The sequence below is a fragment of the Chiloscyllium plagiosum genome, chromosome 9, assembly GCF_004010195.1.
Source record: "Chiloscyllium plagiosum isolate BGI_BamShark_2017 chromosome 9, ASM401019v2, whole genome shotgun sequence".
Taxonomy (NCBI): domain Eukaryota; kingdom Metazoa; phylum Chordata; class Chondrichthyes; order Orectolobiformes; family Hemiscylliidae; genus Chiloscyllium; species Chiloscyllium plagiosum.
The window spans coordinates 40,309,585-40,335,543 of NC_057718.1; the positions used below are offsets into that span (position 1 = coordinate 40,309,585).

The 25,959-nt window shown below is 39.0% G+C and overlaps 1 protein-coding gene across 2 annotated transcripts in view; it reads left to right on the top strand.

Moving 5' to 3' along the window:
• Positions 1–25,959, top strand: part of eprs1 (glutamyl-prolyl-tRNA synthetase 1) — a 97,549-nt gene that overhangs the window by 43,741 nt on the left and 27,849 nt on the right. Inside the window, exons 10-21 of one of the 2 annotated variants that reach the window (XM_043695780.1) lie at positions 1,737–1,970; positions 2,113–2,197; positions 2,419–2,478; positions 2,788–2,808; positions 4,023–4,133; positions 6,603–6,739; positions 13,831–14,038; positions 19,199–19,311; positions 21,270–21,384; positions 22,402–22,770; positions 23,320–23,550; positions 24,164–24,414. In XM_043695780.1, the coding sequence (XP_043551715.1) occupies positions 1,737–1,970; positions 2,113–2,197; positions 2,419–2,478; positions 2,788–2,808; positions 4,023–4,133; positions 6,603–6,739; positions 13,831–14,038; positions 19,199–19,311; positions 21,270–21,384; positions 22,402–22,770; positions 23,320–23,550; positions 24,164–24,414 (1,935 nt within the window). The remainder of the gene's footprint in view (positions 1–1,736; positions 1,971–2,112; positions 2,198–2,418; positions 2,479–2,787; positions 2,809–4,022; positions 4,134–6,602; positions 6,740–13,830; positions 14,039–19,198; positions 19,312–21,269; positions 21,385–22,401; positions 22,771–23,319; positions 23,551–24,163; positions 24,415–25,959) is intronic. The other variant, XM_043695781.1, reaches the window with a different exon arrangement.

The following is a 25,959-nucleotide window of genomic DNA, read 5'->3' on the forward strand; positions in this document are numbered from 1 at the left end:
AGGGGAAAGATATAAAAGAGACCTAAGGGGCAACATTTTCACGCAGAGGGTGGTACGTGTATGGAATGAGCTGCCAGAGGATGTGGTGGAGGCTGGTACAATTGCAACATTTAAGAGGAATTTGGATGGGTATATGAATAGGAAGGATTTGGAGGGATATGGGCCGGGTGCTGGCAGATGGGACTAGATTGGTTTGGGATATCTGGTCGGCATGGATGGGTTGGACTGAAGGTTCTGTTTCCATGCTGTACATCTCTATGACTCTAAATGGTCCACGGAAAGCTAAGCTATACTTTAGTTTTTTTTCCTCGTTATTCTGTTAATTAGAGACTGGTTATTAGGTCCCTCACTGTTCATATGACACACAATTTACATGTTGTTTGGGTGAAATTTTCAACGTGCTCTTATTGTGAATTGCATGTTAGCTGGTAAAATTGTTCAATAGCTCTTCAATCTTGTTGATTTGGGTTATGGGGAAACTGCAGTCACTCAGGATATTTTTTTTGATCTGAAGTAAAGATTGATAATTTCTTCATTTGTTAAGACTGGAGGCTAGTTGTCATTGAAGGGTTCTTGATCTCAGGAAAAAAAAGCTGAGGATATGTTCTCTTGTCCATAGAAGGAACATTTGGTTGGATTAATCCAACCATCATGTGAAGACAAGTCAATTGAATCCAGTATGTTGAATATACAACTTGCATTTGTGTATAAAATGAGGCCCATTCTCTCCCATGCCCCCCCCCCCAACCCCTTTGTTTGTCACACTGAAACGCTCTTTTTTGCTATGGATGGCTGGTTCTTATTTCTCTATCCCTCTTCTCCTTTCTGTCCCTTCTCCCTATAGAAAGCTCGTTCATGGCTAGTCGAGATTTTTGACAGGCTCAGTGGTTAGCACTGCTGCCTCACAGCACCAGGTTCGATTCCAGCCTTGGGTGTCTGTCTGTGTGGAGTTTGCACATTCTCCCTGTGTCTGCGTGGGTTTCCTCCCACAGTCCAAAGTTGTGCAGGTTAGGTGAATTGGCTATGCTAAATTGCCCATAGTGTTAGGTGCGTTAGTCAGAGGGAAATGGGTCTGGGTGGGTTACTCTTCGGAGGGTTGGTGTGGACTGGTTGGGCCGACGGGCCTGTTTCCACACTGTAGGGAATCTAATCTCACAATAGCGAGTGATGAGAGAAATAATGTGAAATAGAATGAACAAAACAAAATATTTTGCTGAGTCAGTTAAATTTGCATGTTGCTTGGTTGTACTATCTTCTTATATGGCTCTACTGTGCATACTACAAAGTTGTGGGTAATATAATTTCAAGGGTTATCCATATCTGGAGACAATGAAATGGAGTTTAGGGAAAGGAAACTATGTATGGTTGACAGGAGTCATGTGAGATGCAGTTTAACATGCTAGCGTTCTGCATCTTCAAAGAATGTCTTAGTGGTAAATAAATTATTTAACCATGTGATGCAGTGCGTGTAAATAAACCAGGGCTGAAGGATATTTTTCAGGAAATATTACTCAAGCAAAAACCGATTAGTAGTAGCAATGCAATATCATGGAGATACGTTAAAGAAACCTGCAGCTAGATGTGCTAACAAAATAATAGTATTTAAAATCTGTAAAGATGAGTTCTGAAAGGCTTTTGCTCAAAACAATCTTGTGATGATTTCTATTTTGTGCTAAAGATTTCATTATTAAATTGAGAGGTAGTAAAATAATTTCCAATTTTTCCTCTTTCTGCAGAATTTACCCAACATATGACTTTGCATGCCCAATAGTGGACAGCATTGAAGGTGTCACACACGCACTTAGAACAACAGAGTACCATGACCGGGATGAGCAGTATTACTGGATTATTGATGCTCTGGAAATTCGAAAACCATATATTTGGGAATACAGCCGCCTTAATCTAAATAACACTGTGCTATCAAAGAGGAAACTAACCTGGTTTGTTAACGAAGGCCTTGTGGATGGATGGTAATTTTGCAATAAAACTGTGAAATTGATTGATTTTTGAATTTTGAACATGTGTAATTTAAATAGAAAGTCTGATCCTGTTGGAGAGTGCCTTAGTGTCTCAGAGACTAGCAATTGTTTTATCCACTTTTTTTTTGTTTAGGGATGATCCTCGCTTCCCTACAGTGCGTGGAGTCCTGCGGAGAGGCATGACTGTTGAGGGATTGAAACAGTTTATTGCTGCTCAAGTGAGTTGAATGTGAACTTGATGGTTCTCACTATAGGTCCAAAATATGTTGTCTGACATGGTTTTGATGATCTTACTTTGCAACTCTTTGCTGACTGAAAGCCCCTAATTTTCTTTGGAAACATATATTATACTTCAGTTTGTTTTGTAAAAATGTTTGGAAAAGTGTATTGCTGTTCGTGGTTCGCTGCATTAAAGGTTGTATGTGTTTTATGATTATAGGGTGGCTCAAGGTCTGTTGTGAACATGGAGTGGGACAAACTCTGGGCTTTTAACAAAAAGGTAAATATGAGCTAATATAATCGTCTTTGCACCTTGTTCATATCCATCACTGATATTGCAATTTTTTATATTTGAATATATACAAATTACAGCTCTGAGGAAAATGGAATGTTTTTGTGTCTGGTTACTTGGTGATAAATGTATTGTTTTCTGATGCTTTAAATTGTATGAGAAATCCAATTTTGGATGAAACGTTTATCTTGGTTGGAATAATAGTATGAAAAAAACATAATATTCTTTAACCCCAAAATTGTGCAAATTTATTGAATTAAGCACAAATTATGCATTACATTTTCTGCTTCTTTCAAGCTGCAAGCTAACTGTAACAAGGTATTACTTAACAATTTTCTGCTTTGACTAGAGTACTTCACAGCTTGAATAGCATGGCAATAATGCATTAGATTCAAGATGTGTGCACAGCCAGTTGTCTTTTTAACTACTGTTGTGATTGTGGTTTAGCTGGTCGGGTTTTCTGCACATGTTGACAGCAAAATGACTGTGTAGCGTTTTGAATATTTGCTTAGGTAAATAGTTAATATGGCAGTGATTATTGCTCTGTATACTTGGAGCAACCTTTCTAAAGCACTTTTAAGAATTATTTTTAATTCTACTCCAAAAGTCAAAACTGTTTAATTTCTTTGCTCAATAGCAAATCTGAATGAAAGTGTATTGGTTGTTAAGAGGACTAACTTTCTATACTCCTGTGAATAGATGAGAATTCATATTTGAGTAATTTAACAAATTGAAAATCAGTTAATACTAATCTAAACAGGGGTTTTTTTAAAAATATAATATTTGTTATTCTGGTTTGTATTTTTAATGTAATACAATATTGTTTTAATATGTTCTATTCAAAATGCTGTACCAAGTGTAATCTAATATAAAATCAGCACACTTATGATGTCCAATGTATAGTACTATAGTACTTGGATGTCCTTTTCTGACGAGGAAAGGAGCATAATGCATTATACAATTCATGAGCTCACTTTGTAAATTTGGCAACACACATTAAGTGAGACTGAGATTTAAAGAATTGAGTGCAGAAATACCATTCTAGGACTTTGGCTGCCCAGCTAGAGTCTTAATCTAAACCATTTGAATCTGGCATCTTGTGTTAATGTCTTGCTAACCTTTCCATTTGCTTGTAGTTCAATGCCGCACTTCTCAGTTTTTTCATATCTATCTTTTTTCTTTTATTAATTTTTAAACATTTTTGCGCCTCTCAAAGGATTGTTTGCGTTGTTGCAGTTAACTGCAAATGAAGATACACAAATTTTAATTGGCCTTTATTTAAAATTAAATTAGACTGTTATAATTAATTTAACCTCTATGTATAGACTTCTCGAAAATAAATAATACCATTTTAAGTGAACTAACAGCTTTTCAGAAAATAGCTACAAGTTTTCCAATGCTTTCTGTTTTAACTAATTGTTGGTTGCAGCAAGCTAAACAATTCCGTATGCCTTTGTTTGGATATTGCATGCAGGTGAATACGGAACATCAAGTTATATATAGACAAAATGATCTATACTTATTTACTTCAGGTTATTGATCCAGTGGCACCTCGGTATACCGCATTATTAAAGGATGCAGTGGTGCCTGTGAATGTGCCAGAGGCCAAGGAAGAGATGAAAGATGTGGCCAAGCATCCTAAGGTAATAGGGTCTATAAATGAAGGGTGGGGTGTGTAATATAGAATCCACCTTACTTTCACTTGTTGAGAAATACACTGAGGGAAAGGAGATGGAGGATAAAAATCTTGTATGAGAATGATTTCCTTGTGTGCGTACACATGCACATACACACACAGTCCTCCCTCTCTACCTCTCATGCACACAAAATTCTTAGTTTGATTAATTGATGCTTAGACTGAATTTTGATTCATTGGGGCTTTGAAATGGAAAATTTATTTTCTTTTTCAAATTTTTCAGTCATATGGGTTAAGAAATGTAGAGAGGGGAGGGCCATGCATCCCATTGAATCTGCTCTGCTATTCCATTAGATTGTGGCTGATCATCCAAGTGCCACATTCCTGCAATACTTCCATATCCCTTGATGTTACTCCTCAGAAATCTTATTCAATGTTTGAACTTCTACAACCCTTTAGTGTGGAGAATTCCAAAGATTCACCACACTGAGTAAAGAAATCCCTCCTCAATAAGACACTTGAAAAGTCACAAAGCAATCCAGTAGTGTCAACAAGGCTTTATGAAGAGCTGTTCATGTTTGACTAATTTAGAAGCAAAGTGGACCATGGGAGTCCTGTAGGTGCCACACAAAAGGTTATTACACAGGGTAAGATTGCACAGTGTTATGGGTAATATATTAACTTGTATAGTGGATTAGCAACCAACAGAAAGTAAACTCAGGATAAATGTTTTTTTCCCTGGTTGGCAAGCCGTAACATCCGCTCTATGTAGGCTTGTAGGCTGCCAAAGGGTTCAGTCCTTGGGCCTAAGCTATTTACAATCTTTTTAATTACCTGACTGCAACGATAAGCCAAACTTGCAAATTAAATGAAAATAGGTTGGAAAATCACCAGTGATGAAGAAATGAGAAACGGATAGGTTAGGTGAATGGCCAAAAGTTGCTGATGGTGTTTAACATGGATAGGTATGAGGTTATTCATTTTGATTTGAAAAAGAAAAAGGCAACTTCTTACCTAAGTGGAGAGAAACTTCAGAGTGCTTCGCTGTGTAAGGAACTGCGTGTTCTCATGTATCAATCGCAGACAGCTAGTATGCAGGTGTGTTCGTTAATAAGGTCAAATGGAATTTTAACTCTAATTAATGTAATTGCAGTAATTCAGAGAAGGTTTGCAAGATAAATTCCAAAGATGACAGATAAATGTTATGAAGAGAGATTGAGCAGTTTAAGCCTATAGTCACTAGAGCTTAACAAATAAAATATTTAATTGAGGTTTATAAGATGCTGAAGGGGATTGACAAAGTAGACATGGAGCGGATGTTTCCCCTTGTGGGCAATCTGGAAAGCGAGGTCGTGATTTTAGGCTAAGGGTTACCAGATTTACAATCTAAGTAAGGAGGAATTAATTCTCTTAAATGGTCTTGAATCTGTGGAATTTTGAATTTGAATTAGCTTTATTGTCACTTACTCAAATGAGTACAGTGCAAAGTTTCTTAGTAACCACTTACAGTGCCATCTTAGGAACAAAATACAGCTTCTGGAATTCTCCTTGAGAGGACAGATTTTTAATTAGTAATAAGTTAAATGGTTATTGGGAGCAGGCAGGAAAGATGGAGTTGAGGCATAGATGAGGTCAGCTGTGATTTTATTAAATGGCGGACAAGGTTTGAAGGGCTGAATTAACTATTTTTGCTCCTTATGTTAAATGACCTAGCCCATATGCTGAAATAATGTTCCTTGATTTTAGACTCAGTAGCCTAGGAAGCATTTTATTTGCATCCACCTGTCATGCCCTTTAAGAATTTTAAGTTTCAATAAGGTTAGCCCTCATTCTTCAAAACACTAAGGAATATAGATGGTCTCCTCAATCTCTTTTCATAAAACAATCCTATCTGAGTGATTAGTAGAGAGAATGTCTGTGCATGCCCTTTACGGCAAGTATACAGCTCTTTAGCTAAGAGAAGCAAAGCTCTACGTGGTACACCAGGTACAGTCTCAACATGCCTCTGTACAGCAACAGCAATTTGCACTCAAGTCCTTTGGTCATGAAGGCTAACATACCAAATGCCTGTCTAATTCATGCTTACATCTACCTATTAACTTTGAGATTCTTCAAGGGAACCTTTGGCCACCTCATTTCTCATCCTGTCACCATAAGCACTTCTATCTTTTTGGAATCTAGATATATGTTGAGAAAACCTAAGGCTTATTATTAGCATTGAAATATGCATAAGTTTGAACTGGTATTTCATTTTATCTTTACTGGAATCCATAATGAGTGAATAGTTTTAGATTGTTTTGTAGTGGCAGGTTAAATCTGTGAAATCCATGCTGAGTAGTAAACAAGGTTTTGTAGATATATAGAACTTGCACTTGCCTTAATGTCATGATTTGTAATACAGCTGTACTTATTTTCCTTCTAATCATTAGTGTTTCTTCTTCCCTTCTAACCAAACCTTTTTTTTTGTTGTTGTCAGAATCTGGAAATAGGGCTGAAGTCTGTGTGGTATGGACCGAAAGTACTAATTGAGGGAGCAGATGCTGAAACTTTGACAGAAGGAGAAATGGTTACTTTTATTAATTGGGGTAACATCAACATCACTAAAATTAACAGGTGAGAGAGTAGTTTTGTAGTACAGAGGAACCTCGATTCTCCAAAGGACACGGGTGGGGAGTATTTCGATCGGTTAATCGAATGCCGGATAACATAGTTTAGCCAAACACCACGGCCTTGCGATCTTGCCAGATAATCCGAACTTTGGTTAATCAAATGCTGGATAATCAGCATTCCTCTGCAGAGGCTTTCTGGCTGTTATCCCTTGAAAGCCAACTGTGTGATTGGATGTGATGCTGATACACAATTTATTGATAATTTCTTTTGGAAATTTCTTTGGAAATTTGGATTCTGAAATGGACAGAGTCCAATATAACTTTAAGATTGATTTGTGTGTGTTAAGAAGGGGGTTTTTAGTTCCATTTTTGATTTCTGAGAGTTGTGTAGATAGGTCAGGAATTGTTACAAATATTTAAAAGAGGCTTTTAAGAAAAACCCTTGAGGTGAATAGTTCAGTGCCTTGTAAAATAAAGTAGCACAGAGGAAACAAAGGGCTGTTGCTTCTCCGCAAGTTGTCCTATGACACAGGATGACCAAGACAAAAGTTATTTTAGAAAGACAGAGCTATCCAGAGGGTCAGTGAGTATGCAGGTTTCTTTCAGAGATAAGTAGGCCATTCAGAGAAACAAAAGGCCTGCAATACCTGAAGTAGAGTTTTAGCAATATCAGAAACTGAGCAGAAGAAAACAAGACTTGAGTGGCTTAAACATCAAAAATAGATACACCAGAAAAAAGAAGCTTTTAAGGGTTCAATGGAAGAGGAAAATAGTAGTTTGGTTGATTTTTGCTTCAGTAAAGTAGCTGATTACTGAATATTTCTAGTTTTTTTGAAGTGAAATTAACATAGTCTTCGGGTTATGTTTTGAATCTCCAATGTTTTTTTCCTTAAAAATCACTTGTTAGGTGTAAAATTGATACTAATGCCTTAAAAGGGAAAAAATGCAGTAAAGTGTATAGAGCAGGGATATTAGTCATTTTAATTAATAACTCATTACAATAGGAATGACAGGTCCAATGATGTGTTGCAGTTGCAGCTTGTAGGAACTGCTGTACATCAAGAGGACACATTTGTAGCAAGTGTTTGCAGCTCCTCCAACTTCTTCAGAGTTGAGGATCTGGAGCTTGAGCTGCAGAAATTGTGCCAAATCAGGAAGCGGGAAACGTACACGGATACTTTGCTGCAGCACGCAGTCAAACTCCTTAAATTTGCTACTTCAGATTTGGTCTACGATCAATGACAGAAGGATGTGATTGTAGGTGAGGCAGATATGGGGACCCAAGGACAGCTCTCAAAGAACTTCAATACTTGTAACTGTCTAACAGCAACCAAGAGAGGTAAAATATGGGCTTGCACGACAAAGATATGATGTCACTGCAGGCCAACTACATTGACAATGATACTCAGAGTGGGACATGAAGGGACAGAGTATACAAACATAATAAAACAGCAAACGAGGACCAAGAGTGAATAAAATATAAGACATCGTTAATGGCCCTTTATCCAAATGCATTTAGTTTTTGGAACAAATTAAATGGATTCATGTCATAAAAAGAGGATAATGTTTGACTAATTTGTAGAAGCATAGTGGACCATGGGAATCCTGTAGATGTATATAAGGTGCCACATAAAAGGTAAGATTGCACAGTGTTATAATCTTAGTAATTGCAGTGACATGATTACAATGATATTAATGTGCCAACTAAACATTCAGTGGCAACTGAACTTTCGAAAGAGCAGGCAGGAAGAGATTGTGGAGTGCCCTTGTCGTCTTCCCCTTTTATTTCCTACATCTATCCATACAAATCCAACATTATCCAATCAAAGATAATTTCTTGATATGTATAATTCTAGATGTAGGAAATAATAAGGGGAAGAAGACAATATGTTGTCGTCTTGTCTTGTCTCGTTGATCCATGCAGGAATTGGGCGATTTTGGATCTGGTAATGTGTAATGGGGCAAGTTTAATAAATTATTTTGGAGTGAAAGATTACCTAAGGGGGAAGTAACCTGAGTATGGTAGATTTTATCACTCACGTTGAGTAAGAAATTTTGAGTTAGGATTAACTGTATGAACATTAAAGAAGAGCAATTACATGGAATGAGGCTAGAGTTAGTTGGAGTGGATTGAGAAAGTAGATAGAACATAGAACATAGAACAATACAGCACAGAACAGGCCCTTCGGCCCACGATGTTGTGCCGAACTTCTAACCTAGATTAAGTACCCATCCATGTACCTATCCAAATGCCGCTTAAAGGTCGCCAATGATTCCGACTCTACCACTCCCACGGGCAGCGCATTCCATGCCCCCACCACTCTCTGGGTAAAGAACCCACCCCTGACATCTCCCCTATACCTTCCACCCTTCACCTTAAATTTATGTCCCCTTGTAACACTCTATGAAGGTTTATAAAATCATGAGGGGCATGGATAGAGTGAATAGACAAGGTCTTTTCCCTGCGTATGGGAGTCCAGAACTAGAGGGCATAGGTTTAAAGTCAGAGGGGAAAAATTTAAAAGGGTCTTAAGTAGCAACTTTTTCACACAGAGGGTGGTATGTGTACAGAATGAGCTGCCAGAGGAAGTGGTGGAGGCTGGTACAATTATACCATTTAATAGGCATCTGGATGGGTATATGAATAGGAAGGGTTTGGAGGGATATGGGCCAAGTGCTGGAAAATGGGACTAGATTAATTTAGGATATCAGGTCAGCATGGACAAGTTGGACTGAAGGTCCTGTTTCTCTGCTGTACATCTCTGACTCTATGACTGTATAACTGTAAAAGTAGATGGATGCCCAGGTAGGCTTTGAGTTTGGATGTGCAATTTCACACAAAATTATTCACAACCTCAGTCAGCTATTTACCATCTACCACCACTCTCTGCCTTCGACCGGTTAGCCAGTTTTCTATCCAATTGGCCAAATTTCCCTCTATCCCATGCCTCCTGACTTTCCGCATAAGCCTACCATGGGGAACCTTATCAAATGCCTTACTAAAATCCATGTACACTACATCCACTGCTCTACCCTCATCCACATGCTTGGTCACCTCCTCAAAGAATTCAATAAGACTTGTAAGGCAAGACCTACCCTTCACAAATCCAAGATGATGAAGAAAGAATGGTAGTTGAACAATGGGGATTTTTCTTTCTAGAAAAAGAAGTTCAGGGGTCTAAATACCAGTAGGTCTCTGCACCTGATGGGCTGCATCCTAGGATTTTAACAAAGTAGCTACACAGTTGATTGCACTGATAGTTAATCTTCCAAGAATCCTCTGGACAAGACTTGGAGGATTGGTAAACTGACAAGATAATTATTAAGGCAGGCACTACCTATTCCTCCTCCTTCAAAAACAAGTAACTATAGGCCATCTGTCACGAATATCTCAACACCTGTCATTGGGCAAATATTAGAGTCTATTATAAAGGATGTGATAACAGAGCATTTAGAAACAAACAGTATAATCAAGCAGAGTCAATATGTCTTAATGAAGAGGGAATTATCTGTTAAATCCCTTAAAACTCTTTTGAGGTAATGACCAGAGTAGATAAAGGGTAACAATTGGATTTTCCAAAACTTATTTGATAAGTCATTGCACATAAGATGACTTAAGTTCAGAGGCTACGGTGTTGGGGGGAGTACACCAGTACAGATAGTGGATTGGCTTACTAATGAAGAGGAGAAAGTAAGGACTGTAGATGCTGTAGATCAGAGTTGAGAAGTGTGGTGCTGGAAAAGCACAGCAAATCAGGCAGCAAGAGTCGAAGTTTCAGGTGTAAGCCCTTGTGGGGAGTAAGTTGGGATAAAGCAGCATTTTCAGAATGGCAGCCTAAACTAGTACAGTGCCACATTGATCAGTTCTGGAGTCAAACCATGTTACACAATGTATATTGATGACCTGGGTAAGGGAAATGAATATACTAAACCTAGTTTACAGACGACACAAAAGTAAGTGGGAAGGCAAGTAGGGAGGATGACACAATTAGTCTACACTGGGATATAGACAGGTTAATTGAGTAGGCAAAACTTGGTGCATGGAATTTAATGTGGGAAAATATGAGCTGAAGTACTTTCACAGAATAGGAGATCTGAATATTATTCAAATCAGTAAAGAGTGTAGAAAGCTGAAACAGTATGTGTGTTGGGGTTTGAGTACTTGAATTGCAAAAAATCAAGCATCCAAATTCAGTGGGTAATAGGGAAGCCAAATAGAATATTGGCCTTTATGTTAGGGAAATTGGCATTATAAAAAGGGAAGTCTTGCTAAAACAATGCAAAGTAGAAGTCAGATCACAATTGGAATTTTGTGAACAGTTTTGTCTCCTTATCTAAGAAAATATTTACTTGTATTGAGGCGGGCCAGAGAAGGTGCATGAGTTGGAACGGATTTTCTTAGGAGGAGAAGTTGAGTAGTTTGAACTTGTACTTGTTGGAATTTAGAAGAATGAGAGGTAACCTTCTTGAAAGAGATAAAATTCCTTGGGACTTGACACGACAGATGTGAAAAAGTTGTTTTTCCTTGTGGGAGCTTAGGACCAGAGGACCATAATCTCCAAAGTAAGAAGTGACCAGGTGAGGAATTTTTTCTGAATGTAGTCAAGGCTATGTTTAAATATACTCAAGACTGAGATAGACAGATTTCTAATCATAAAAGGGATTCAATGTTATGTGAATAAAGCAGCAAAGTGGATTTGAGGCTTATCAGTCATTCATTCATTATTACATTGAATGATGGAGTTGGCTTGATAGGCTTAAATGACCTACTTCTGCACCTATCTCTTATGACCTATAAACTTCTTGTTTTTTTTTGTTAAAAATATATTTGCGGTATCTTGTGAGTATAGAGTCATAGAGAGATATATAGCATGGAAACAGACTCTTTGGTCCAACTTGTCCATGCTGACCAGGTAATATAAATAAAACCTAGTCCCGTTGCCAGCATTTAGCAGATCATCCAGATACCTTTTAAATGTTGTAATTGTATCCGCCTCCACCATTTCCTTTGGCAGCTCATTCCATACACGTACCACCCTCTGCGTGGAAAAAGTTGCCTCTTCGGTCCCATTTAAACCTTTCTCCTCTCATCTTAAACCTATGCCCTCTAATTTTAGACTCCCCGACCCTGGGGAAAAGACCATGTCTATTTACCTTATCCATGCCCCTCATGATCTTATAAACCTCTATAACGTCACCCCTCAGCCTTTGACGTTCTAGAGAAAATAGCCTGGCTCTATTCAGCCTCTTCCTATAAATCAAACCCTTCAACCCTGGCAATATCCTTGTAAATCTTTTCTGAATCCTCTCAAATTTCACAACATCCTTTCTGGGAGACCACAATTGAATGCAGTATTTCAATAGTGGCCTAACCAATGTCCTGTACAACCACAACATAACCTCCCAACTTCTATACTCAATGCATTGATCAATAAGGTAAGCATATTAAACATCACCCTCACTACCCTATCTACCTGTGACTCTACTTTCAAGGAACTGTGAACATGCACTTCAAGTCTCTTTGTTCATCAACACTCACCTAGACCTTACCATTAAGTGTAGAAGTCCTGCTGTGCTTCACCTTTCCAAAATGCAGCACCTCACATTTATCTAAATTAAACTCCATCTGCCACTCCTCAGCCCATTGGCCATCTAGAAGAACAAAGAACAAAGAAAATTTACAGCCCAGAAACAGGCCCTTTGGCCCTCCAAACCTGAGCCGATCCAATTCCACTGTCTAAACCTGTCCCCCAATTCCCAAGCATCTGTATCCCTCTGCTCCCCACCTACTCATGCATCTGTCCAGACGGACCTTAAATGAATCTACCGTACCTGCCCTTACTACCTCTGCTGGCAACACGTTCCAGGCACTACCACCCTCTGTATAAAGTACTTGTCGTGTATATCCCCCCCCCCCCTTAAACTTTTCACCTGTCACCTTGAATGCGTGACCTCTCATTATTGAATCCTGGGGGAAAAAGCTTATCTCTCTCTATCCTGTTTGTGCTCTTCTTGATTTTGTAGACCTCAATCAGGTCCCTCCTCAATCTCTTTTTTTCCTAATGAAAACAACCTAACCTACTCAGCCTCTCTTCATAGCTAACACCTTCCATACCGGCAACATCCTCGTAAACCTTCTCTGCACCCTCTCCAAAGCGTCTACATCCTTTTGGTAATGTGGCGACCAGAACTGTACAGTGTTCTAAATGCGGCCAAACCAATGTCTTGTACAATTTTAATGTGACCTGCCAGCACTAATACTTAATAACCTGTCTGATGAAGGCAAGCATACCATATACCATTGATCATTCTAGACACCTTCAGGGTATAATGGACCTGAACTCCCAGATCTCTCTGCTCATCAACTTTTCCCAAGGCCCTTCCGTTTACTGTATAGTTGGCTCTAGAATTAGACTTCCCAAAATGCATAACCTCACATTTGCCTGGATTGAACTCCATCTGCCACTTCTCTGCCCAACTCTCCAGTCTACCTATATTCTCCTGTATTCTTTGACAGTCCCCTATGCTTTCTGCTACTCCACCTGCCACACATCTGATCAAGATCCTGTTGTACCCTGAGGTAACCTTCTTCACTGTCCACTACACCCCTTATTTTGGTGTCATCTACAAACTTACTAACCATCCCTTCTATGTTCATATCGAAACCATTTATATAAATGATGAAAAGCAGCGGACTCAGCACTGATCTTTGTGGCACACTGCTGGTCACAGGCCTCCAGTCTGAAAAGCAACCCTCCACCACCCTCTGTCTTCTATCTTCGAGCCAGTTCTGAGTCCAAATAGCTAGTTCTTTCTGTATTCCATATGATCTGACCTTGCTAACCAGTCTACCATGAGGAGCCTTGTCGAATGCCTTACTGAAGTCTGTACAGATCATGTTCACTGCTCCGCCCTCAGCAATCCTTTTTGTTACTACTTCAAAAAAGAACTCGGATGTTCAATAATTGATCTAAACAAGGACCAAATATCAAAAATAAAACTCTCAAACCGGGTTTTGCTCTGTGATTTGGTTTGTTCAGTATTATTATCAGCTGAGATTATAACAGATTTATTAAAATAATCTTTTATTTGTAGAAATCAAGGTGGAAAGATTACATCGCTTGAGGCGAAATTAAATCTAGATAACAAGGATTATAAGAAGACAACAAAGCTTACATGGTTAACTGAACATCCACAAGCTCCACTGGTTCCCACAGTATGTGTCTACTATGAGCATCTAATCAGCAAAGCTGTAATCGGCAAGGATGAAGATTTCAAGGACTACGTTAATCGAAACAGCAAGGTATACTTGTTTCTAGTGAGCACTTGAAAACTGTGTAAACTATAACTAAGGCAAGATGTTTGGTTAAGTTTGGTTAAAATTATTAATTTAATATTCAATAGACAATAGGTGCAGGAGTAGGCCATTCTGCCCTTCGAGCCAGCACCACCATTCATTATGATCATGGCTGATCATCCTCAATCAGTATCCTGTTCCTGCCTTATCCCCGTAACCCTTGATTCCACTATCCTTAAGAGCTCTATCCAACTCTTTCTTGAACGTATCCAGAGACTTGGCCTCCACAGCCTTCTGAGGCAGAGCATTCCGTACACCCACCACTCTCTGGGTGAAGAAGTTTCTGCTCAACACTGTACTAAGTGGCCTACCCCTTATTTTTAAATTGTGTCCTCTGGTTCAGGACTCACCCATCAGCGGAAACATGCTTCCTGCCTCCAGAGTGTCCAATCCTTTAATAATCCTATACTTCTCAGTCAGATCCCCTCTCAGCCTTCATTAAAACTTAAGATACTAGGAATTACAGAACAATTGTCACAATGTGCCATTCCCATAATGGAATCTACCTTTTTAAGTAAGAGTTTATATGCATTTAATTGTGTCTAAAATTACAAAAGTAAAATTATTACTGATTCACAAACTTTTCTGTGGATAGTAGGATCTAGTTAACAAGATTTCAAGTCATAATGCAAAGTGCCCACTGGCTACATTGGTACAAACTTAGTACATAAGAGGAGGTGGTGGCTTTGTGGTTTTCCACTGAACAAAGAACAATACATCAAAGGAACAGGTCATTTTGCTCACCAAAACTGCGCCGCTGTGTGGTGCCTTTCAAAACTAAAAGGTTTCTGCCTCAACGCTGTCAGTATCCCTCTCTTCTCTGCCTATTCATTTATTTGTCAAAGTGCCTCTTAAAATTCGGGCTCATAGGTTCAAATCCCACTACAGGAGATGGTGAAACTTTAACTGGATTAAAAAATCTAGAGGTAAAAGCTAGCCAAATGGTGAAACTATAGTTGATCATTGTGTGAACACTCACTGACTAATGGAAATCTGTTGTCTTCCTCTGGTCTGGCTTATGGAAGACAGCAATTCCATTGTATCTTAACCAACACAGTCTGACAAAATGACAGTGGTGCATGTGGCCTGTCAACCCTGCAAAGCCCTCCCCCTAATATCTGGCACATTTTTCCTAAACTGGGATAGTTGTCCCACAGATTAATTGAGGAGCAATATGATGTCATTTTCTCTGAATCATGGGTGGCATGGTCGCTCAGTGGTTAGCACTGCTGCCTCACAGTGCCAGGGACCCAGGTTCGATTCCAGCCTCGGGCGACTATCTGTGTGGTGTTATTGCACGTTCTCCCTGTGTCTGCGTGGATTTTCTCTGGGTGCTTCGGTTTCCTCCCACAATCCAAAGATATGCAGCATAGGTGAATTGGTCATGCTAAATTGCCCATAGTGTTCAGGGATGTGTAGGTTATGTGCATTAGTCAGGGCTAAATATAGAGTAGAGGAATGGGTATGGGTGGGTTACTCCTTTTGAAGGGTCAGAATGGACTTGTTGGGCCAAAGGGCCTGTTTCCACACTGTCGGGATTCTAATTCTAATTCATACCTTGAAAACAATGTCCTAGACACCAGCATCACCACTAGAGGTGGTAGCACAGTGTTTTCCGTTGAAAAGGAATTGTCTTGGGAGTCCTCTACATTGCCTGTGAAAATCTTGAGGTTTCATGTCATCAGGTCAAATATGGACCAGAACACGTACTGATCTTCCCCCTACCTCAGCTGATAAATCGTTCGTTCTTGTTGTATACCACTTGATGGATGCAAGGAGGATTGCAAAAGTGGGGACTTCAATGTCCGTCACAGGATTTGAGTACAGACATAGTGAAGTCTTGTTTCATTTGTATTGGGTCTTGGTTAGACTACACCTGGAATACTGTGTGCAGTTTTGGCCCCCTTATTTCAGGAAAGCTACTATTGCCATAGTGTGCGTGCAGCAAATATTGACCAGATTTGTTCCTGAGGTGGCAGCTATAAGGAGAGATTGGCAAACTGGGTTTTGTATTCTTGAGAGTTTTGCAGAATGAGTGATCTTGTTGAAACCTGCAAAATACTTAGTTAGACATGGTGGATGCAAGTAAGATGTTCCCCTGGTTGGAAAATCAAGAACCATGGTGCAATTTAAAATTAAAAGGGATAGCATTTAGGATTGAGATGAGAATTTTTTAAATTCAGAGATGAATCTTTGGAATTCTCCATCCTAGAACTAGAACTTGTTGTGCTGCTAGTCATGTTGTTCCAGTACAGTCATAACAATGACATGTGAAAAAATTGTCCAGTTGAGTTCCGTTGACAAAATGTAGGACAAATCCAACTTGGCCAGTTACCGGCTCATCTGTCTACCCTCAGCCATCCCCCAAGTAGTAGCAATTATCATCAGTACCATCAGTGTTATCAAGCACCACTTACAAAACAATAGCATGCTTACTGCTGTCCACTTTATGATCTGTCAGGCTCACTCAGCTCCTGACTCTGTTACAGCCGAAGCCTGAACATGGATAAACAAGCTAAAGTTGAGAGGAATTGAGGCTGTCTACCCTTGACATTAAGGCATCGCTTAATTGAGTATGTCATTAATGAATCCCAGCAAAATTGTAGTCTGTATGAATTGGGGAAATGCTCCTCAGGTTGGAATTATACCAAGTGTGATGTAAGATTGTTGTGCTTGTTGGAGGTCAATCTCATGCACAGAGCATCACTGCAGGAGTTTCTCAGGCTAGATATTTCCTAATAGAACTATTCATAAATATTATTACTTCTGGTGTAGGTGGGACTTGAACCACGGCCTCTTGGCTCAAAGATAGGTACACTACCACTGTAGCACAGTAGCCCTTTTTAAGTTTCACCAGTGAATATCTGGGATTAAATGATCTTCAACTGCTTGATAAATACCTTCCTTCTGTTGTAAGGTCAGAGGTAAGGATGTTCATCAATAATTGTATTCATGACACCATTCATGACTCTTCGGATACTGCAGCAGACCTTCCAAATACTGGACAACATTCAGGCTTGAACTGATGTTTGGTGCAGATTTTATTTGCCACTTAAGTGTCAGGCAATGGACATCTCTGACAATACAGAATCCACCATATTCTCTGGTGCTACTATTGCTGAATCTCCCTCAGTCAACAGCCTTGAGGTTATCATTGGTCAAAATCTGACTGGACCAACTATATTAATATGGCTTCAAAAGCAGGACAAAGACGGAGAATTTTTATAAGGGTGACTTGCCTTCTAAATGCTCAAAGTCAGTCCACCAATGTCGAGGCACAAGTCAGCAGTGTATTGTAATGTATTTTCACTTGCCTAAATTGATACAACTATAATGATACTTGAGGCATGCGAACATCCAGGACAAAGCAGCCTGCTTGATTGACATCCCATCTAACATTTTTAGCATCCACAATCAGAACCACTGATACATAATGGCAGCAGTCTGTATCATCCAAAAGATGCACTGCAGCAACTCACCAAGGCTCTTCCAACAGCACCTTTCATCTAGGAGGGTGAGGGTAAAGGCAGCAGATGCATAGCAACGCTATCCCCCTGCAAGATCCATTCCAAGCCACTCACCATGCTGTTTTAAAACAATCTTGCCTTTTCTTTGCTGTCTCTGGATCAAAATCCTGAAACTCCCTCCCTAAAAGCATTGTGGGTATATTTGCACCGCAGTTGGTCAAGAAGATAACTTGTCACCACCTTGGGGGCAATTAGGGATGGGCAACTAAACACTGGCTGAGTCAGCAATGCCCAGGATAACTTCTCCCTTGAATAAAATTAAAAAGCAAGCATATATTCCTTACTTCTTTACATTGTACACTTTCATAGTGATTGTGATTAAACTAAAAACAGTGAGAAACTTATTAAGTATCAGTATATTTGAATCTGGCACTTCTCATTCTCCCATGGAAGGCAGTTTTCTAATATTATTGCTGCAATCTGTTTCTTTAATTCTAGAATTAATTCTGAATTGAACTTCATTTCTAACTGGATATTTTATAAAGTTCTTCCAGGAATAACTATTGCCCAGAATCATGGTGTTACTATGCAAAGAATCTAGAATGGTGGATTTTATAATTTTGAATGTGAATTATGTATCTTTTTGTGTGCACGTATGATCACTTCCCTACTCTAGTAAATATTGTTCCAGAAAATCGATGATTCAACTCTCTTTGTTTGAGTTATGATGAAATTGAGATTTATACAATTGTATTTTAATATCATTTATCTGATGTTTTGATCCTTGGAAATTGAAGTTAAACACATGGGTTTGTCTCTGTTTTAATAGTTAATACTCATAATTGGAACTCCACAGAGGGTTTAGGGGAGAACTTTCCAGACTGGCTTTCATTTTCAGTCCACATTGGGAAGTCATTTGAGAGAGAAGTATGTATCAAGTTCCAAAATGTTGAGAAGTCTTTTGGTGATGTAACATGTGCCAAGCTGTGTTCCTAAGAAAAGCTTATTTTAAGAATGTTTTTACTTTAAAAAGTTATTAATCCTTGACTGGAGTGTTAGGATAGAGTCAGTGGAAAAGAAGTGAAGATTTTGATTTTTTTTTAAATGAAGCTGCAGTCCTTCCACGGCTGGCAGCAAGCTGAGTTAGGAGCTTAATAAGAGTTGGCTACAGTTCGAGAAGGTGAATAGAAATTTCAGTGACTTCAAGGTGATTGATCTATGAAAAAAGGGAGTTTCCCCCCCCCCACCACCCAAAAAAAGTATTAGTCATTTATGCTATGTGTCTAAAAATCTTTATCTATGTTATGACAAAATGCTTTTTCTTTATTTTAATTTCTATTGTTAATAAACTTCTGTGAACACCAAGTACACAATGTTGTTTTTAGTAAAAGATCACTTCAGTAACAAAATTTTTTAAAAAATTAATCCGTTCAGCCAGTTTCCTGCAGGGGTCTGATGTATCTGGTAATATTAACTGGGCATTACACCATAACAGTTGGGGCCACTAGATCATCAAAATTGAGTGACTTACTGTTGGTTTTTTTGGGGTCGCATCAAATCTTAAGATTTTTTTTGTTGTTGTTTAACACTGGGAATAGCTTGGATGATTTAATTGGCAAGAAAATATTTTCTTTCTCAGCAAGAAGAATTAATGCTCGGTGATCCCTGCCTTAAAGAGCTTAAAAAAGGAGACATCATCCAACTACAAAGAAGAGGGTTCTTTATCTGTGACCAGCCGTATGAACCAGTTAGGTAAGTAATTCTGATCATCATCAGAGGAGAATATTTGACTGAAGGAATAACGAAAGCTTTCCAGCTTAGATTTTCTGAACCTGGATACATGACTGAGATGCACATTGGGACCTTGCAGAAGCTAGACACGTTGATCTATGTGGGAATTGCCGGGCAAGTTTGAACTTTTAATGGGCAATTCTCTTCCCCATGACCATGCAAGAATGGCTCTCACTCTGAACTAGCGTCAGACTTTGAACAGTTCTAATGTGTTGAATGAGTTCCAATGAGTTGAATAGTTATCCAAAAAATGTTGGGAAGCAAAATCTTCATCTGATTCTTTATATCAGTAACTCTCATCTATCTCCCCATGACTACAACCCCTGCAGCCTTATGAATCAACTCCCTCACCCACCTGCTCCCCTGTACCTCCTGCCACCCCAGGCTCCGGAAAACCTGATTACACATCCCTGGTCACTCCAACCATTCACGGAAGTTCATACAGGATGTTTAAACTTTGCTTGTGCCTGTATAAAAGCAGGTGTGGCTTCTTTGGTGCTCTGTCTGAATTCTTCACTGAGGAAGTTCTTCTGACTGCTATCCTGGAAAACGAAACTCATTTGATCGATCCAGCAAAGTGCACTGTTTCCTGATTGATTAGAGTCAGGTGGATTTGTTTCATTGCTAATTGGAATTTGTGTATCATTTACCATGTAGCTAATGTTAATTCAGGCTAAACATAGTAAAAGAAAAGTTTTTAATCAAATTTTTCAATGATAAAACTAAATAAAAGCAAAATACTGCAAACGCTGGGGATCTGAAATTAAAGCGGAACTGCTGGAGAAACTCTGGTCTGACACTATCCCAGTAGAAAGAAAACAGGGTCATAGATTTATATAGCATGGAAACAGATCCTTCGAATCAATTGTCCATGTTGATCAGGTATTCTAGACTGAACTAGTCCCATTTGCCTGCATTTGGCCCATATTCTTCTAACTTTTCCTATCCATGTCTTTTTAGGTGTTCTAATGGTACTTGCTTCCACCACAACTTCTGACAGCTCATTCCATTTACGCATCACCCTGGCGTTTTTTAAAAAAAGTTGCCCCTTGGGTCACTTTTTAAAATCTTTCCTCTCTTACCTTAAATCTATGCTCTCTACTTTTGAACTTGCCTACCCTGAGGAAAAGACCTTGGCTATTCACTTTATCTCTGCCCTTATGATTTGAGAAATCTCTATAAGGTCACAACTCAGCCTCCAGTGCTCCAGAGATAAAGGTCACAGCCTATCCAGCCTATCCTTATGCCTCAAACCCACCAGTCTCGATAATATCCTTAAATCTTTATTTGCGCCCTTTCCAGTTTAATAGCCCTGTTATAGAAAGGTTGTTACCAGAATTGTATGCAGTATTTTAAATATGGCATTACCAATGTTTTGTACAGCTGTAAAATGATATCCCAACTCCTGCATTCAGTGCTCTGACTAATGAAGGTAAGTGTGCCACGTGCCACCATCACTACCTTGTCTGCCCTTGATGCCACTTTCAAGAAACTAGAATCCAAAATGAATCCTCTTCTTTCTTTAGCTTTTGTTTTTCTTTGCGAATGCTGCCAGAGCTGATGAGTTTCTTCAGCATTCTGTGTTCATTAATGATAAAATTAAACTTGTATCAACAGTAAGGGCTAATGGTATTTGTTGCATTTTTTTTCTTGTTAAGGTCTACCACATTTTTCACGTGAAAGCGATTTAAACTGTCTAGAATATGGCAGATTATTCAATTAAGTATTGATCGACTGTATTAACAAACGTTGAACCATTTAAATGAAGCACTGCCTTGATTTCCATATTCGGGACCAGATCAGTGTTACAAAATGAGGATTTCATGTTTGAAGAAGCTGTATGTAATTAGGTTTTTTAAGCTAAGTCTTTGGCTCAAATTTATTTAATACCAACGCCATACCCTCCTGTCTTGATTTAGTCCATATAGTTGCAAAGAGTCTCCTTGTGTTTTAATCTACATCCCTGATGGTCATACCAAGGAAATGCCAACATCTGGTTCCAAGGAGAAGAGTAAACATGATGCAGTTAATGTGGTAAGGATAGCTTTTAAATATAATTGAGCGTTTGTAAACAGTAAAGTTTATTTCTAAACCTGACTGGAATTTCATGAAGGGCTAACTGCCTCACTTTGATCATATTTGGAAGAAAATTATCTATTCATTTAAAGTTTATCTTAAAAGTTTTTTGTGATTGACTTGACAAAGGTTGTTGTTCACTGTTGCAGGGAGAGGTACAAGGAACTGATTTCAGAAACAAAGGATGAAGATCTCAATTTACGCATATAAAAACATAAGAACTAGGAGCACGAGTAGGCCATCTGGCCCTTCGAGCCTGCTCCCCCATTCAATAATATCATGGCTGATGTTTTCATGGACTCAGCTCCATTTATCCATGCTCTCACCGTATCCCTTAATTCTTAGCTTTAAAAATATTTACGAAAGTAGCATCAACTACTTCACCACTGGGCAAGGAATTCCATAGATTTATAATCTTCTGGGTGAATAAGTTTCTTCTCGATTCTGTCCTAAATCTGCTCCCTCTAATTTTGACACTCTGCCCTCTTGTCCTCGTTTCACCTGCCGATGGAAACATCCTCTTTACTTCTATCTTATCTATAAGGAACCAAATCTGTCAGGACTTTTAAGTCTTCACAAAACCTGATTTTTTTTTTTCTTTAATCATGATTGGTAATCTCATTATATAGAAAGATATAGGACAAAAACTGTTTAAATCCCAATTGTGGGTTCATTAGTGTTGTATTTCATTTTCTTCTTTTAGACTGTCTTCTGCATGTGTGACATATAATAGACTGAAAAGATATGTTTCTGCTAGTTTAGCCAATTGAATTGCAGACAGTAAAAAGGCATTGAGACTTTTTCCTAATTAACACGTTAGTCATGGGGTAGAATTGACTTAAAACAAATTAGCACATATAAAGATTCTAAGTTTTCTGTTGCTTGTTAACACGTGATTGCATACAATGTATAGTTTAACAAAGTAACTTAACAATATATTGTAGATTAACTAACTTTTCCAAAATGTTCTTTTAGATTAAAGCTGACACTGCATCATCCACTACTGTATCATCTCATGTTGACTCCACTGCCTCAAAATGTGATACTCTCGACCTTACTGCACTTTACAACAAAGTAGCTCAACAAGGTGAAGTTGTACGTGAATTAAAGGCAAAGAAAGCATCCAAGGAAGAGGTGGATGCAGCGGTAAAAGTACTTTTGAGCTTGAAGGCAGAATATAAACAGCAGAGTGGTACTGAATACAAGCCTGGAAAGCCACCTGCAGCTACTGCTAATCCTGTCTCTGCACCAAAGACCTCCGATTCAACTATTAGGATTCTGTATGACAAGGTTTATCAACAAGGAGAGGTAGTTCGAAAGCTCAAAGTAGATAAAGCCCCACAGGTATTTTACTCTGTCAGTTTTAAAGCCTTTAAGATAATACTATTTATGTATTTTCCTTCAGCTAGTTATAACCTGTGAATAAATGCTTTGTGTAAAATTTTCTTTGAAGGAAGGAACCTAATTGTTGTGATTTGGGGAAAAAATACTGAATTACAATTCCATGTGCCATTTGAAGGGTTATTTGAAAGCAGTTGTCCACTTGACCTTGGGTTTATGTCTCTGGAATTCTATTTGTTCTATCATGGAGTGTGACTATTGCACACAATGCCAGCATTTGTTGTCCATTGCTAAGGGAGTTCCTGGTGAAATTTGCATGTAAGTGGGGATCAGAAATATGTTGTCTTTCAGCCTGGGGTTCCCCCCCCTCTCTGACCCTGCTTTGTGGATAGGGTTTTGAAAACGTGGAGAAGGTATCAGTGGTGTTTGTCTACTTCAAGAATCATTTGCATCTTGTATTTCATTGTAGTTACAAAGAGATATTCATAGAGTTTCAGAAACAGTATATCTTAATTTTGCTTACTATTTTAATTATCTTTCTTTCTTTTGTAGGTTAAAGTGGATGAGGCAGTAAAATCACTCCTAGCCTTAAAAATGGAATATAAACAGAAGACTGGTGAAGAGTACAAACCAGGGAAGCCACCTGGTGTACCAGTTGCAGCAGAAAGTCCAACCGTTATCTCCACTGCAGGAGCAAAAGGACTTGATGAGAAAACACTACACAGCAAAGTTGCAGAACAAGGAGATATTGTGCGCAAACTTAAAGCAGAGAAAGTTGCTAAGGTAATAGCTCAAAATTCTTTTGAAGTGGTGCACCAACAAGTTGCTTATGCTTTTCAATAAAGGATGAAAAAATTAGCCACATTATTTCATATCAGATTTTCATACAAATGTGCACCCACCCTTTCTGAAATAGGAGTGAACATGTTTTATGTAGAAAGTTATGAAGGTAGTGGGGTTTATAAGAAAAACAAAAACATTTTAACAATTACATTGAAATTTGGATGCAAAATTCCATTAGAATTCTGAACCTGTATTATGTTGCTGAGAAATATTTCTTCATCCAAGTGCTTGGTAACCTGGTTCCTCGTGAGCTGTTTTCAGCATTTAATGTTCTGAGAAGACACATGACCAATCTCTGTCAGAACGACTGTGTTGAAATACACTTCTTGGATTAAGTCAGAGGGACCTGTACCTTGTATCGAACAGGCGATCCGACATCGAAAAGTCTCTTATTCCCAGTCTAAACAAATGTAAGATTAAATGCTCCAATTTTGGATGCCTATGAAATATTGTGCATTTTATCTTCATGCATTGGGAAATTGGTTAACTTCCTTATTAAACATTCCGTTTTTTTTTTACACTGCTAACCTCATTCTCTAATTAACTTTTTAAGGCAGTGATAGATGCTGCTGTGGCTGTGCTCCTGGATCTGAAGAGCCAATATAAAACTTTAACAGGAGTGGAGTATAAACCAGCTGCAGGTACTGATGATAGGAATAAAAACAGAAAAGAGAAACAAAACGAATCTGAGAAACAGAATAAGTCTGACAAATCAGAGGAACACAAAAAAGATACAGCAAAAGAACAGGAGGGATCAAGCAATGGAGGTGCAGGTGAAGGCCCAGGACCCAAGAAACAAACAAGGTGAGTATGCACAAAGACAAATTCAGCAATGTTGTGCCTCTGAGCTCAAAATGTAGAAAATGAGGATGGCATGGTAGCACAGTGGTTAGCACTACTGCCTCACAGTGCAAGGGACCTGGGTTCAATTCCACCCTCTGGAGACTGTGCAAACTCCACAGAAACATTCTCCCCATGTCTGTGGGTTTCCTTCTGGTGCCCCAGTTTCTTCCCACAGTCCTAAAATGGGCAGGTTAGGTGGATAGGCAGTGCACAATTGCCCATAGTGGCCAGGGTCCATCATATCTTAGGTGGATTATCCATGGAGTGCGCAGGATTGCAGGGTTAAAGTAGAGAGAAGAGTCTGGGTGGGTTGCTCTTTGGAGAGTTGGTGTGAACTGGTTGAAGAATAGTTTCCCAACTCCAGGGATTCTATGAAAATAGGAGCAGGTGTACTCCATTTGGCCCTTCAAGCCTTCTCCATTTTGCCAGTGAAGAGTTTGAGCGCTGTAGTCAGAATTCTCTCAATTCGTTGTGTTGTATCAGACCCCAGTTAAAGTTCATGAATTTATGATGTCCCTAGAAGGAACACCTCAAACAGTTAAGCTCTCAGGTGAGAAGGATGAGCTGGTTCCTCCTCTTTATTTACCACTCTGTCCATTGGTTGCAACGTGGTTAACTTCAAATGGATCCCTATACTTGTGGAAACCTTTCTCCCAGACCAAAATAAGTTTTGCATTAAAAAGCAATTAGTTTAGCCAGGCTTTCTTGAAATAATAATTAATTTGTTAATCACTACATGTGTGATTACAGCAGATGCCTGATTACAGCAGATTGGGCCCTTGAAGACAGAAACAGGGGAATATATTACGGGGAACAAAGAAATGGCAGAAGAATTGAATTGGTACTTCAGATCTGTGTTCACTGGGGAAGACACAAGCAATCTCCCTGAGGTAACAGTGGCTGAAGGACCTGAACTGAAGGGAATTTATATTTGCCAAGAATTGGTGTTGGAGAGACTGTTAGGTCTGAAGGCTGATAAGTCCCCAGGGCCTGATGGTCTACATCCCAGGGTACTGAAGGAAGTGGCTCGAGAAATCGTGGATGCGTTGGTGATTATTTTAGAGAGTTCAATATATTCGGAAACAGTTCCTGTGGATTGAAGGGTGGCTAATGTTGTACCACTTTTTAAGAAAGATGGGAGAGAGAAAGCAGGAAATTATAGACAAGTTAGTCTGACCTCAGTGGTGGGAAAGATGCTGGAGTATATTATAAAGGATGAAATTACGACACATCTGGATAGTAGTAACAGGATAGGTCAGAGTCAGCATGGATTTATGAAGGGGAAATCATGCTTGACTAATCTTCTGGAATTATTTGAGGATGTAACTCTGAAGATGGACAAGGGAGATCCAGTAAATGTAATGTACCTGGACTTTCCAGAAAGCTTTTGATAAAGTCCCACACAGGAGGTTAGTGAGTAAAATTAGGGCGCATGGTATTGGGGGCAAAGTACTAACATGGATTGAAAGTTGGTTGGCTGACAGGAAACAAAGAATAGTGATAAAC